Source organism: Aphidius gifuensis, linkage group LG5, assembly GCF_014905175.1.
Source record: "Aphidius gifuensis isolate YNYX2018 linkage group LG5, ASM1490517v1, whole genome shotgun sequence".
In the NCBI taxonomy this organism is placed as follows: Eukaryota; Metazoa; Arthropoda; class Insecta; order Hymenoptera; family Braconidae; genus Aphidius; species Aphidius gifuensis.
The window spans coordinates 658,981-673,023 of NC_057792.1; the positions used below are offsets into that span (position 1 = coordinate 658,981).

The following is a 14,043-nucleotide window of genomic DNA, read 5'->3' on the forward strand; positions in this document are numbered from 1 at the left end:
ATTTGGTGGGAAACTATTACGTTAAAAAGGGAAAATAATTATTTCGATTTATATATATTTTTATTATTTTTAAAAAAGAGAAAGATATTTATTTAATTTATTTATTTCAAGTGATTAGTTTTACAACCCTTAGAAATTAAAAACTTGATTCATCAACATTGGTGGTACCAAAACAGCCGTAGCATAGCGCTGCGAACAGCGAACATACTTTTTTTTTTTTTTTCATGTCAAGGCTTGTCTTCAAGTCAATATAAAATCTAACCTCTACTAGCCTTCCATTTTACAACAACAGCGTGTTAAACAAAACTTTGATCATCTCCAATTAAAAATAATAAATAAACAAATAGATCAAATAACAATTAACAAAAATGGTAAGTTTAATACAAAATTAATTAATTAACACATTGATTATTAATTTAATATATTAAAATAATTTATATTCAAGGGTAAAAATAAAAAAACCAGGAAAATTGTCACTCAAAGATTTGCTCAAATGAAAAAAATGATAAGTCCAACAGATGCAAGAATGTAAGTTGTTAATAAATTAAATAAATTAATTCAATCAATTGATCAATTAATATTTTATTATTTTAGTAAAAATGCAGTTCAAAAAAAGAAAAAACCAGATGAATCTGAATTAATAACAAAACGAGTGTAAGTTGTTTATTATTAGAAAATAAGTCATTCATTTAAAAACAAAAAAATAATTAATTTATATTTAATTTTTAGAGCACAACAATCATCAGCATTATTTTTTCAATATAATACACAATTAGGACCACCATATCACGTTTTAATTGATACAAATTTCATAAATTTTTCAATAAAAAATAAATTGGACATTGTTGAAAATATGATGGAGTGTCTATTTGCAAAGTGTATACCATACATAACTGATTGTGTACTTGGTGAATTAGAGAAGCTAGGACAGAAATATAAAATTGCATTGAAAATAATAAAAGATCCAAGATTTGAACGTCTTCATTGTCTGCACAAAGGTACTTATGCTGATGATTGTCTTGTTGATCGTGTTACACAACACAAGTGTTACATTGTTGCAACAAATGACAAAGATTTAAAGAGAAGAATTAGAAAAATTCCAGGTGTACCAATAATGTTTGTAGCTCAGCATCGTTATTCAATTGAAAGAATGCCTGATGCATATGGTGCACCAAAGGATTAACTCACTAAAAAATAAAAAAAACAAAAATGTAAATATTAAAATAACCAATTACTTATTGATTTTACAATCAATAATTATTTGTTAACAATCAATAAAATAATTATCGAATTTTATAAAACAATATAAACTTGCTTTCTTTGTTTTTTATTATCAATTTTTTATTTTAATTTCATTGGGATCTTTTTACACATGAAAATTAGATTTACAATTTAAAATTATAAACAATTAATTTATTTTTTAATTATTTAATTTATGATTATTTATTATCGAGACATGATTTTAATTTATTTTTTTTTTTTTTTTGTAAATATTGTAAAAATGATTTATGATTAATTTTTTTATTTCATTTCTTCGAGACAACAATTGTTGTATTTTCTTTTTTTCTTTCGAAAGTTGATTATTTAATTTACACATGTTTTTCCTGGATATTGTCTCATTTTTTTAGATTTTTTTAATGGACGACAAATGCACTGCATTTGATTAATTGGTTTCCAATCATTTAGCTATTTAATTACGTTATTATTATTTTTTTTAAATGAAAAATAACAGTAAAAAGAAAAGAAAAAAAAAAAAAGGGGGTTAAGAGGATATTATTTATTGAAAAATTAATAATCAAAGCAATGACTAACTAAAAAGTTGTTCAGTGGCACGTTCCAAATCCCAATTGAAAGATGAAAGTGCTACTCTTGCATTGTGTTCCTCAATACCCATATCAGTCAGTCGTCTTATTTTATCATTAAGTTCTGGCATTTTAGCTGGACCTTAAAATAAAAAAGCCAATTAAAATTATAGCAATTAAATTAAATTTTGAAATTTAATATTAAAATACAAACCACCAGCATAAGCAGATGTCCAGTGTTTAGCAGTTTGACGAAATAAATCAGGATGTTCTTTGAATTGTCTTGCTACAACAGCATCTTGTGGATCATCTGGTTCTGCTGCTGATAGCAAAGCTTGAAGGGAAAGCAATACTGTACGTAGAGTCATTGCTGCTGCCCTTATTTATCAAACAAACAAAATAAAATAAATATTAATCGGTTAAACAAATATATAAACAAAAAAAAAATAAACAACAAAAAAAAGTACCATTGATCTTTGAGAATATCCAGACAGATTGCTCCAGTTACTGAGGATATATTTGGATGCCATATCTTGGTGATGAATCTCACCTTGAAATTAATTTATCAATATTAATTAAATTGTTTATTTATTTATTTATTTTATTACCTATAAATAATTACCTTTGGTGGATTAAATGGATAAGTTTCTGGTACTTTTATTTCAAGAACAAAATTACCACCTTCATATGGTGTATCAGGTGGTCCAGCAATTTCTCCTTTGAGTTCTGTGAAACTGTCATTTACCAATTCGACTCGTATTGCACATTTAGCAACCTATTTTTTAATTAAATTAAACAAAAAATTTATTAATCATTAATTTAATAAACAATTGATAAATATTTATTTTTGGAATTTTTACAATCAACAACAACATAACCCTTTGACATTGCAAATAATAATAAAAATAATAAAAAAAAAAAAATGGTGAAACGTTTGAGTTGACGATAATCCAATTAGTACTTGATGTTCGATATTATTATTTACAAGTCTAATTTTTTTTATTATTTATTTATCTATTTATTTTTCAATTAAAATGACATTTTAAAATTAAAAAAAAAACAAATTTAGAAATTTAATAGCAGTTTTAATAATAATAAAAAAAATAATTTGTTGACAAAACACAATGGATGTTGAACAAAAAAAATCAATAACAAATTGTGATGATGATGATGATGATAACTCCAATGATTCATCAAAAGGTAATGCTGAATAATTATTCAAAAATATAATACACGTGTGTCATTGTGTCAAACAAAAGTCATCAGAAAAAAAACACATTTATTTTATTTTTTTTTTTCAAACAAAATTAACCAACAATTTAATTTTATAACTATATATTGTTTATGATATATTTTTCTTTGTGTTGTAAATTATTTTGGGAAATTATTTGATCACGTCATAATGACTTGTATTATAATTTGATCAAGAAAAATCCTTCTGCCAAATGAGGTCAAAAACAAATAGATCATTATATTTTGAGTATTTATTTTTAAATAATATAATGGTAATTGTAAATTGATGAGGATAATGGTGATGTTGATGATGAATCAATCAATTAAATTTTATATTTTTTGGAGTAAAAAAAAAATGTAAAGTCTCACCTCTTCTGATTTTATAACCTCTTTGAATTCGCGTTTGATACGTTGAGCAGCAATATTGGCCATGATTTAATAATATTTAAAATTAAATTCAATACAATCCTAATAGTATAACAACAATTGTCAACACTTTGTCATTATAATTTCTTCAAAGCCATCAATAATAAACACACCAAATAAACACTCCAAAAAGAAAAATTTTATTTTAAAAATATAAACTACCACTTGTTTGATGATGAACTTTAAATATATATTTTATTTTTGATATAAATTAGCTGATGTTATTAAAATATATATCTATAAAAATTTATAAAAAAATAATAACAATTTAAATGTTGTTTAAACCGAATATATTTTTTATATTTAAATTTTAGGTTAGATTGATTTTATTATTTGTGAGTTTATCAAATCACGAGAAGTTGCGTGCAAAAAAAAAAAAAAATTAATCGCGTCTTTTTTAGATGAAAATTGGCAATAAGGAAAAATATAATAACAACAATAACATAAACAAAATTATAACCAACACACACAGAAAAAAAAAAAAATATTTATTATTATTTTATATAGTAAATATCTTGTTTACCAACAGAGCTTAAAATGGCGCTTTGACGGTTGACAGGAGAAACAACATAAACAAAAACAAAAAAAACAGCAGCCATGTTTATTTATTTAAAAAAAACAACAACAACAAAATCTAAAAACAATAATATTTTTAAAAAGCCAAGAAAACATACCATTTAATTGATAAATTAGATTTTATAATTAACAGTTTTTTAATACTGTCAACATTTATTTAAAAAAAAAAAAAAAAAATGCAATTTACTCAATTTATTTCAAAACAGCTTTGTTATCAATGAAATTACGAAACAATATTTCATCACAAATACAGCAATAAACAAATCAAGATAACTGATAAAATATTGACAATTAAATAAACTAAAGATTTATTTAAAAATAATAACAATATCTAATAATTATTAATAAAATAATTATGAATTTTTGATAAAAAAAACGTATGGTTGTCAAGAGGCGTTCTTGTTGCTAGACAACGTCACATCCGATAAATATAAAACGTATTTTCATTGGTCAAATTTTGTTGGTATCAGTGTATAATTTTATTTTTCTTTATATATGTGTATTATTTTTAATACCAGTGATGCCTGCTGTATCACAGTCAGTCCATGCCAAGAGTTTGTTACAACAAGAAAACTTTGATAAATCACAGTGTGGAATACTACAAAGTAGAATGCCGAATATCAAGGTCTTCAGTGGATCATCACATCCAGATCTTGCCCAAAGAATTGTTGATAGACTTGGCATAGAAACTGGCAAAGTTGTCACTAAAAAATTCAGCAATCTTGAAACATGGTAAATAATTTAATCTAATTTAGTTTTTTTATTTTTATCATCAACATCATCATCATCATCATCATTAACAACGCATCATGTAAATTCAATTTTTAATTGCCCAAATATTAGTATTATTATAAATAATATTATATATTATTTTTATAAAGCTAATGTATATGTTATTCATCAAATTATTATCAACAAATTTTTTAATTGTTGTAATTATTGGTATTAAAAATGCCGACATTGTTGGCTACCCTCTTGATGTCTGGCGACCCTTGGCTACCCCAGCCCACGTTTTTTTTTTTTTTTTTTTAACTATTTGACGCATTATCATTTGTGCCAATATATTTTCTTACTATTGTTGTTATTATTTTATATAAATATTGTATTTAATGATGATTAATTTTGTTATGCATTGTTTTTATTTTTTTGGCATTTTCATGATGCTATTTAGTTACCAGTTCCTAACCATAACAAACCACGAGGTTTTTTTATGAATACATAATTGCTTTAATGTCATTTTCAAAATAATAAATAAATAAAATATTTGACCTTGAAAATCATGACATTTATTTTTATTATTATATTTATTTTAAAAACTTGATAATAATTTTTTTTTTATGAAATAAATTTACAGTGTTGAAATTGGAGAATCAGTACGAGGAGAAGATGTTTATATTGTACAGAGTGGAAGTGGTGAGGTCAATGACAATCTTATGGAACTTCTTATAATGATTAATGCTTGTAAAATAGCATCAGCATCACGTGTCACTGCTGTTATACCATGTTTTCCATATGCAAGACAAGACAAGAAGGACAAGGTAGGGAATTACAAGGTGCATTAAAAAACACTTTAAATCATTAATTAATTTACATCAATATTATTTTTTAATTATACAAATATATAGGTATCATTTTGTGACAATGTATTTAATTTTATAACAATTAATTTATCTGTTTTTTTTTTTTTTTTCATTTAGTTTTTCATTTAAATGAAACCATAAAAATATTATTGAGGCTAAACAAACATAAAAAAAAAAGAAAAAACAATTCGTACATTTATAATTTCATTTCAGATACATAGTTGATCTTGTGTTCTTCTTCTTTTTTTTTTTTTTTTACTTTTTGTCAACATACAATTTAGGGTGGTGATGGTAGTGACAAGCCTGTATCAAAAACTGTAGTGATCAAGTCGAACGAGTGGAAATTCAGGGTATTATTTCATTTGTTTTTTTTTTTTTTTTCCATGGGCTTTTATTAAAGGGAAATTCATTGAAATAATGGGACTTGATATATATTTATTAAAATGATGAAAATCATTATTTGACTGCTTTTTCTTGGCTTGTAAATCACTTGAGAGACAGTGCAATTGAGGAAAATAATCGTCTCTTCTTTTCATTTCACAAGTGTTCCTTGGTAAATTCATTAATCATCAAAAAAAAAAAATATAAATCATCAGCTTGGATTATTATTGCATGAGCAATATGAAATTTAGATTTTAAATTATCACTTGGAGATTAATTTTGTTTATTAAAACGAGACCCCCCTCAATGATCTTTGAGCAAAATTGTTGATGTTGTTGTTGTTATCATCTTGACCCATTGGGGGTTATCATTCAAATGATTAAATATATTATTTACTAGCACGATTATAAACCTCACAAGTGGAAAATTCAGTCATTTATTAATTTTTTTTTTCTTCAACTATTATTTAAAAAAATATATCATTCTGAATAGTTGCGTATTTTCAGGACTTTGTGCCCGACCTGACAACAGTGAGTATAAACAATTGGGAAATTTTTCGTTTAATGCCAACAAATAAATTGAGCAATTAAAAATCAAAAAAATTAAAAAAACAATTAAGTTGTAAAAAAAAAAAAAAATAGAGTGACATCCAATTAGTGTAGGACTAACAGTTAATTTTATATAAAAAATTATTTAAATTTTGTTAATTTATTTCTATTAATTTTGGCTTTAAAAATTGAGCAAATTTATTTTATTTTTTTTTGTTACTTTTACTTTTACCCATCAGATCCATCCAATGAATGAATGATGTTTATAATATTTTTTAAATTTATAATTACAGTTTACACAATTATTTTATTGACAATCTGAATGAGGGCAAAATATTAATACGATAACGAATGATGTTGCAACACCATTTAATTTTTTTTTTTTCATAAATTTATTTACATCCTGGGATTATTATTGTTGGGTACTAATATTTTATTGCTGAATCATTATTAAACTAATGCATCATCAAAATACATGATAATAAATTTCATGGAAAAATTAATTTGATTAGCTTTTTTTTTTTTATTTCTGCTATTGCCAGAATCAAATTGTATTTGTTTTTATTAAAAATAATTAACACTAAGTTAGCTTTTGTTAAATTTAAAAAAAAAAAAACAATTTAACATTGCAATTTGTTGAGTGATTACAACAATAACAAAATCACAAAATGACTTGAAGATTTTATCAATAAAATTTTATTATTCTTCCAGATAATTTGTGGCCTTGTTTCTATTTTTATTTATTTTTTTTTTCTATCTTTTTTCTCGTTAATAACTTAGTCATATTGTGCTTCACTTACAGTACCCATCGAGTCTAACTGGGGTGCATTTGCAACACGTCTTTTCCTATTTTTCTATCTTTAAAAAAAAAAAAAAAAACAATTTCGAAAACAAAAAGAAAAAAAAAAAATTTATATCTATATATTTTCTAAATTTAATTATTATTGTATTTATATTTTGTCCTCCAATGAGGTATTTTCTTTTTTATTTATATATAAAAAAAAAAAAAAAGAGACAAAAATATAAAATAAAAATTTGATAAATTAACCGGAATTATTTTTGATATTACAGGAAAGAATACCAGTTGCAAATGGACTAGAGAAGACTTGTTAATAATTAATAAACATTATTTAAAATATATTTGTTTGATATTTTACAGAGTCGTGCACCAATATCAGCAAAATTGGTTGCAAATATGCTGTCTGTTGCTGGTGCTGATCATATTATAACAATGGATTTACATGCAAGTCAAATACAAGGATTTTTTGATATTCCTGTTGATAATTTATTTGCCGAGCCAGCTGTTCTTAAATGGATCAAAGAAAATATTGCTGAATGGAGAAATAGTATCATTGTATCACCTGATGCTGGTGGTGCTAAACGGTAAATATAAATTTAAAAATTAATTGAAAAGCCAGCCAAATTTAACACATTATTAATTCTCAAACTTATTCATTTTAATTTTTAAAACAGAGTAACATCAATTGCTGATCGTTTAAATGTTGAATTTGCTCTTATTCATAAAGAGAGAAAAAAGGCTAATGAAGTTGCAAGTATGGTACTTGTTGGTGATGTTAAAGACAGAGTTGCTATACTTGTTGATGACATGGCTGATACATGTGGTACTATTTGTCATGCTGCTGAAAAATTACTTGAAGCTGGAGCAACAAAAGTATATGCAATATTAACACATGGTATATTTAGTGGACCAGCTATTAGCAGAATAAATAATGCTTGTTTTGAAGCTGTTGTTGTTACAAATACCATCCCACAGGATGGTCACATGAAAGACTGTCAAAAAATTCAAGTTAGTATTCTCCATTTCAATACTTGGGATTGATTGATTGATTAAATTTTAATTGTTTTATTATTATTATTTTTTTAAATAGTGCATTGATGTCTCAATGATGTTTGCTGAAGCAGTAAGAAGAACTCACAATGGTGAATCCGTATCGTACCTGTTTTCAAATGTACCATACTAAAATCGAAACAATTTACTTTATCAATTTTACGTTATAACTAAATTTATAATGACTTTAGAAATTTATCATTTTTCCCCAATAAATATTAAGCATCAATGCAATTTATAAATAAAAAAAAAATATATATAAACTTTGCATAATAACAAACGACAATAGAAAATACTTAAAAGATCGAAATAATTACTATTTTTTTTTTCTCTTTAAAATCAATTGTGTTCCTTTCTAGACTAAGATATTGCAAAATGTAAAAAAAAAAAAAAAACAACAAATTCAATTGGTATAAAGATCTGATTATTGTTTTTCTAACTCAGGATAATTATTGATGAAAAAAAACTGATAAATTGTATAGTGCCACAATAATTCACCTACGTAAAGCTACTTGAAATAATATTTTTTTTTTTTTTCTTTTATTTTAATTGAGTACTGTATTTGAAAATAAATAATAGGCAAATAATAAAATCGTGATTGAGTGAGACTCGTGATGTGTGACAAGTAGCAAATAATTAAAAACAAAAAAAAAAAAAAAAACTTGTAGAACATATCGTTGTTTATTTTATTCTATTTTCAAAAAAATATATGTTCTTTTGTAAAATAATTAAAAGCGTAACATTCAATTGAAAATTAATAATAATACTGATCATATGAAAAGAAAAAAAAATTAAAAAGATCGCTCGATTTATTGTGAGGATCTACTGAACGAGCCGGTCTCAATTATGATTATAATTTGATAGTTTTAATGCTTGATAAATAAAAGCAACGTAAAAAAATAAATGACATAAATTTTTAATTAAATTTTTACCATTATTTATCCATACTTTAAGTTTGTTTTTAAATGATTTTTATTTCTTTTTTTTTCTTCTAAATTACACAAAAAATATTGAAAAAATAATAAATTTAAATAAATAATTATTGTTTAAACAATACATCACATAAATTTTGCAATTGATGATTTAATTGTGCACATAATATCACTAATTAATAATAGAAATTAATTTTTAAATACCCTGTCAGACTAAAATTAAAATATCCAGTCATAAAATTCTCTCAATTTAACAAATTAATTACTTAACTGTACCAGTTGGTAATGTAATATCAAATACAATTGGTGGATTACTTGGTAAATAATTTAAATCACAAGTTGATGCATTAATAAATATAATTTTTCCATCAGAAGATATTCCATATCCTTCATGTATATGACCAAAGACATGGTACTTTGGTTTAATACGTTTTTGTACAACTGAAAGTAGCTCAACACATCCAGCTCGTACACCACTGCAACACATATCACCATGTCCAATTGGTGGTGTATGTGTTACCAGTACATCAGTATCTTCTGGTATTAAATTCCATTTTGATAAGCATGGACCACCACGTGGTACATTGAAAGCCCATTTACAAAATTCTGGTTGCCTAAAATGCCATATATTATTTACCTTTATCAACAAGTATATTGATCAAAATTAATTATTATACATACCAAGGTGTACCATATATTTTAATTCCATATAATACTATTTCTGAATCTTCTAGATAAGTACAATTAGTTAAGTAATCCTTGATATTTGTTGTTTTAATTGCTTCAGCTAGTGTATCCTTAGACATTCCTAAAGTTGGTAAATTATCAAGTATACTTGTTCCCATGTGTTTATGTCTGTCACCAGAATTATTTGCATTAAATGGATGAGTAAATGTTGGATCAAAACTCAACTCATGATTACCAGCAATAACTATTTTATGTTTATGTGGTAAATTACCTAAATTACATTTAAAAAAAACAATTAAATTATCTTAAATATATTGTTTAATTGTTGTTAATATATTAACCTATCCAATTGTTGAATTCAACAACTTCTTGAAGACTCCCACATTTTGTAAAATCACCAGCATGAATAAATATATCACCAAATGGTACATCAAATTTAATATAAGGCGTTAATGAATGTGTATCACTCATACAAACAATTCTCAACTTGAAACAAAAAAACAATTAAACAAATTATTATATTTGAATAAATAATAATGACAAATATTATCAATACATACCTTGTCATTTGGTGCATCAGTTGTTGGTGGCTTTGCATTAATTTTAATGACTTTTTGTTGTTTCGATAATTCTTTCCATGCTGCTGTTGGATTATCTGTCAATGGATGAATGTCAATATCCATATTTATTAGTTAAAAAATTATCAAAAGTTTATAATAAATGTCAATAAACACAAACACAATAATATCACTCAGTATATATCAATTTATTTTTAAACTTTTAAATCTTATCAAAATTGCTTAGTGATAAACATGATGACTAGCGTAAAACAAATTCTTCATTATGTTTTTGTTTTTCAAATAAATAAATAAACATTATTATTATATTTTGATGATGATGAAAGACACACCGGTGACTCCATTATTAAATTATTATTACTCTCTCTCTTTTTAACTCTCCCTCTTGTTCTCTCTGTTGCTCTCTGCGTGACGTTTAATAAATCGATTCATCAATAATAAATTCATTTGTTGATATATAAAAATACAAAAAAATAATTGTAAAATTATTATTAGAAAATAAATAAACATTTATTTATTTATTTAAATAATTTTTATAAACAATTAATTATATGTTTTTGTTTTTTGTATTTTAGATTTAGTGATTAATCGATTGTTCGATTATCGACTTATTGAAGTATAAATTTGTACTTTGATCGCAGTCATCACAATTCACAGATGAATGATAATAATAATTAAAAATCAGTGTCATATTGTTGGTCAAAGTGACAAAGTAACAAAATAATTCAAGATAGCTACAAAGTTGTTATTTGTGTTTATCTTTTCACCAAGTCAACAACAAAGAAATTCACTCCAAAGAATCATTAAATATTTTTATTATTGAGCATTCATTTTGGAGTAAAAAAAAAGTATTTTCAACATGTTGGCAAAGGTAAAATGAATAATGTAAATTTATTGATAATAAAAATATTAATAATAATTTTTTTTTTTTTTAAAAAAAAAGGTATTTTCTACTGCTGCAAGAAGAATCAATGTCAGAGCATTTTCTGTTAGTAGCGCATCATCATCATCATCAAATGGCTACAACTTCAGTAAGTAAAAAAAATAATGAAATACAAAAATATATTATGATTATGATCAAAGTCCACAACTTATTAATTGCAGTATATATAAATTGCAAATTTATTTATAAATAAAATTGTATAATTTACAGAATTGTCTGATACACAACAAGAGATGCTTGAGACAGCACAAAAATTTACACGAGATGAGATAATACCAGTTGCTGCTGATTATGATAAAAGTGGAGAATATCCATGGCCAGTTGTTAAGAAAGCATGGGGACTTGGTTTATTAAATGGACATGTACCACAACATTGTGGTGGTCTTGAACTTGGTATATTTGATGGATGTTTAATATCAGAAGCATTGGCATATGGTTGTACTGGAATGATGACTGCCATGGAATCATCTGGACTTGCTGTAAGTAATTTTAATTTAATTTAATTAAAACGACTATTGTTTTATAATTCAAATGATAAAATTATTTTAGCAAACACCTGTTATTCTTGCTGGAACAAAAGAACAACAAAAAAAATATCTTGGAAGATTAATTGAGGAGCCAATTGTTGCTGTAAGATAATCAAAATAATATTTATATAGTTAGTTTATATGATAATTAATTTAAATAATATTTTTCTAGGCATATTGTGTAACAGAACCTGGTGCTGGTTCTGATGTTGCTGGATTAAAAACAAAAGCTGTAAAAAAAGGTAATGACTGGATAATAAATGGAACAAAAATGTGGATAACAAATGGTGGTGTTGCAAATTGGTATTTTGTACTTGCTCGAACAAATCCAGATCCAAAAGCTCCATCAAATAAAGCATTTTCAGCATTTATTGTTGATCGTGATACACCAGGTGTAACACCTGGACGTAAAGAAATAAATATGGGACAACGTGCATCAGACACAAGAATGGTTACATTTGAAGATGTTAAAGTACCAAATGAAAATATATTAATTGGTGAAGGTGCTGGTTTTAAAATAGCCATGGAAACATTTAATAAAACACGTCCACCAGTTGCATGTGGTGCTGTTGGTCTTGCACATAGAGCTATGGATGAAGCTATTAAATATTCATTAGAACGTAAAGCATTTGGTAAAGTTATTGCTGAACATCAAGCTGTTGCATTTATGATTGCTGACATGTCAATTGGTATTGAAACAGCAAGATTAGCATGGATGAAAGCAGCATGGGCAGCTGATAATAAAGAACCAAATGCATTGGCATTAGCTAGTATTGCTAAATGTTATGCTGCTGATATGGCCAACAAATGTGCTAGTGATGCTGTACAAATATTTGGTGGTGCTGGATTTAATTCTGATTATCCAGTTGAAAAACTCATGAGAGATGCTAAAATTTATCAAATTTATGAGGGAACATCACAAATTCAGAGACTTATTATTTCTCGTTACTTGCTTCAATCAGCTCAATCAAAATAATCATTGTTTATTATTAATTATTAAACTAAAAATTTACATTAAAAGTTATTTATCTTTGTTGATAAATTTAAATTAAATTTTGTAATACATATATACATATATTTTACAATAATAAAAATTAATATTTTGGCTTAAAAAAAATCAACAATCAATAACAATTATTTTCAACGTCATCAACAATTAAATTTACATTTTTTTTTTTTTGTGTTTAAATTGCCTTTGTTGTTTCACATTTTGATCAATCAATGGCGACGATGGCGCTTTGATCGTTTTCAATATTTTTTTCTCTCTCTCTCAATCCTGTTGCTCTTATGCTCTGTTTTTATTTTTTATTTATTTTCAACATGTTCGATTTTTCACTGTTGATTCGTGTGGTGTGTGATAGATAAATAAATAAATAAAACAAAAAAAAAAATAGACAGTCAAGTGCATGGTTTGTAATGTAATCATCTAGACACATTAACATCAAATTATGTTTGTGACACGGTGACTGGTTGCATGCTTTAATTCGTGGAGTCACGCGTGAAAAATTATGCAACGTTAAATAACAATAATAAACTATCTACATATTTAAAAAAATAATAATAATAAATAAACATTCTTGGTAATAGGAACTCATTAGACCTGACCTAATTTTATTTATTTTTTTTTTTACAAAAACACGAGGTATCATCAAAAGAGACAATCGTCATCATTTAATAATGAAATGACTAATTAAATAATAAACAAAAGTCAGTGAAAATATTAATAACAAAACCGGTAAAAAAAATATAATCCAGCTGATAATTTTTTATTTTTATTTTTCTTATGGCAACCTGATACTTTCAGACAATTCAGGAACGTATCATTGCCATTTTATAATCGGGTATGATTCTTGATTTTATTTACATTAATTAATTAATTAAAATTACAAATTAATTTATCAAATTTATCAATGCATTTGTTGATTTATTTTTCAAATAAATCTGATTCATATTATTTGGTTAATTAGCAACAACAATAACA

At 25.0% G+C, this 14,043-nt stretch overlaps 5 protein-coding genes across 11 annotated transcripts; 3 read left to right on the forward strand and 2 right to left on the reverse strand.

Annotated features, from left to right (window-relative positions):
* Window positions 1-219: 219 nt before the first annotated feature.
* Window positions 220-1,187, forward strand: LOC122856643 (rRNA-processing protein FCF1 homolog). Its single transcript, XM_044158380.1, has 4 exons — window positions 220-371; window positions 446-528; window positions 595-654; window positions 730-1,187. Exons 1-4 carry the CDS (start codon window positions 369-371, stop codon window positions 1,181-1,183), a joined length of 600 nt encoding a protein of 199 aa, XP_044014315.1. The 5' UTR covers window positions 220-368; the 3' UTR covers window positions 1,184-1,187.
* LOC122856642 (ubiquitin-conjugating enzyme E2-22 kDa) lies at window positions 634-3,877 on the reverse strand. Of its 2 annotated transcripts, XM_044158378.1 has the most exons (6): window positions 3,405-3,877; window positions 2,425-2,577; window positions 2,270-2,352; window positions 2,017-2,180; window positions 1,813-1,944; window positions 634-1,187 (listed from the first exon to the last, which is right to left on the reverse strand). In XM_044158378.1, exons 1-6 carry the CDS (start codon window positions 3,465-3,467, stop codon window positions 1,180-1,182), a joined length of 603 nt encoding a protein of 200 aa, XP_044014313.1. In that variant the 5' UTR covers window positions 3,468-3,877; the 3' UTR covers window positions 634-1,179. The 2 variants fall into 2 exon arrangements, with proteins under 2 accessions (XP_044014313.1, XP_044014314.1); XM_044158379.1 differs by lacking the exon at window positions 634-1,187 and having other exon boundaries at window positions 1,599-1,944.
* LOC122856639 (ribose-phosphate pyrophosphokinase 1) lies at window positions 2,755-9,065 on the forward strand. 6 transcript variants are annotated; one of them, XM_044158371.1, is made up of 8 exons: window positions 2,764-3,002; window positions 4,556-4,769; window positions 5,392-5,575; window positions 5,899-5,967; window positions 6,505-6,528; window positions 7,706-7,929; window positions 8,020-8,353; window positions 8,436-9,065. In XM_044158371.1, the coding sequence occupies exons 1-8, from the start codon at window positions 2,927-2,929 to the stop codon at window positions 8,526-8,528; spliced, it is 1,218 nt and encodes a 405-aa protein (XP_044014306.1). In that variant the 5' UTR covers window positions 2,764-2,926; the 3' UTR covers window positions 8,529-9,065. The 6 variants fall into 6 exon arrangements, with proteins under 6 accessions (XP_044014311.1, XP_044014310.1, XP_044014306.1 ...); XM_044158373.1 differs by lacking the exon at window positions 5,899-5,967 and having other exon boundaries at window positions 5,392-5,590; XM_044158372.1 differs by lacking the exon at window positions 6,505-6,528.
* A 284-nt stretch (window positions 9,066-9,349) lies between these two features.
* On the reverse strand, window positions 9,350-10,962 carry LOC122856640 (metallophosphoesterase domain-containing protein 1). The gene is made up of 4 exons (XM_044158377.1): window positions 10,575-10,962; window positions 10,356-10,500; window positions 10,009-10,285; window positions 9,350-9,941 (listed from the first exon to the last, which is right to left on the reverse strand). The coding sequence occupies exons 1-4, from the start codon at window positions 10,695-10,697 to the stop codon at window positions 9,590-9,592; spliced, it is 897 nt and encodes a 298-aa protein (XP_044014312.1). The 5' UTR covers window positions 10,698-10,962; the 3' UTR covers window positions 9,350-9,589.
* A 210-nt stretch (window positions 10,963-11,172) lies between these two features.
* LOC122856638 (probable medium-chain specific acyl-CoA dehydrogenase, mitochondrial) lies at window positions 11,173-13,493 on the forward strand. Its single transcript, XM_044158370.1, has 5 exons — window positions 11,173-11,463; window positions 11,536-11,623; window positions 11,746-12,014; window positions 12,085-12,165; window positions 12,235-13,493. The coding sequence occupies exons 1-5, from the start codon at window positions 11,452-11,454 to the stop codon at window positions 13,036-13,038; spliced, it is 1,254 nt and encodes a 417-aa protein (XP_044014305.1). The 5' UTR covers window positions 11,173-11,451; the 3' UTR covers window positions 13,039-13,493.
* The last annotated feature ends 550 nt before the right edge of the window (window positions 13,494-14,043 follow it).

Coding starts and splice junctions, on each gene's coding strand:
- LOC122856639 (XM_044158371.1), top strand. CDS start 2,927: ATGGATGTTGAACAAAAAAAATCAATAACAAATTGTGATGATGATGAT. Junction 6,529..7,705: donor TTGTGCCCGACCTGACAACA/GTGAGTATAAAC, acceptor GATATTTTACAG/AGTCGTGCACCAATATCAGC. Junction 7,930..8,019: donor GATGCTGGTGGTGCTAAACG/GTAAATATAAAT, acceptor TTTTTAAAACAG/AGTAACATCAATTGCTGATC.
- LOC122856643 (XM_044158380.1), top strand. Junction 529..594: donor AGTCCAACAGATGCAAGAAT/GTAAGTTGTTAA, acceptor TTATTATTTTAG/TAAAAATGCAGTTCAAAAAA. Junction 655..729: donor GAATTAATAACAAAACGAGT/GTAAGTTGTTTA, acceptor TTTAATTTTTAG/AGCACAACAATCATCAGCAT.
- LOC122856638 (XM_044158370.1), top strand. Junction 11,624..11,745: donor ATCAAATGGCTACAACTTCA/GTAAGTAAAAAA, acceptor TATAATTTACAG/AATTGTCTGATACACAACAA. Junction 12,166..12,234: donor TTGAGGAGCCAATTGTTGCT/GTAAGATAATCA, acceptor ATATTTTTCTAG/GCATATTGTGTAACAGAACC.
- LOC122856642 (XM_044158378.1), bottom strand. CDS start 3,467: ATGGCCAATATTGCTGCTCAACGTATCAAACGCGAATTCAAAGAGGTT. Junction 2,578..3,404: donor AGGTTATAAAATCAGAAGAG/GTGAGACTTTAC, acceptor ATTAAAAAATAG/GTTGCTAAATGTGCAATACG. Junction 2,181..2,269: donor GATATTCTCAAAGATCAATG/GTACTTTTTTTT, acceptor TTGATAAATAAG/GGCAGCAGCAATGACTCTAC.
- LOC122856640 (XM_044158377.1), bottom strand. CDS start 10,697: ATGGATATTGACATTCATCCATTGACAGATAATCCAACAGCAGCATGG. Junction 10,501..10,574: donor CTGATGCACCAAATGACAAG/GTATGTATTGAT, acceptor TTTTGTTTCAAG/TTGAGAATTGTTTGTATGAG. Junction 9,942..10,008: donor AAAATATATGGTACACCTTG/GTATGTATAATA, acceptor ATGGCATTTTAG/GCAACCAGAATTTTGTAAAT.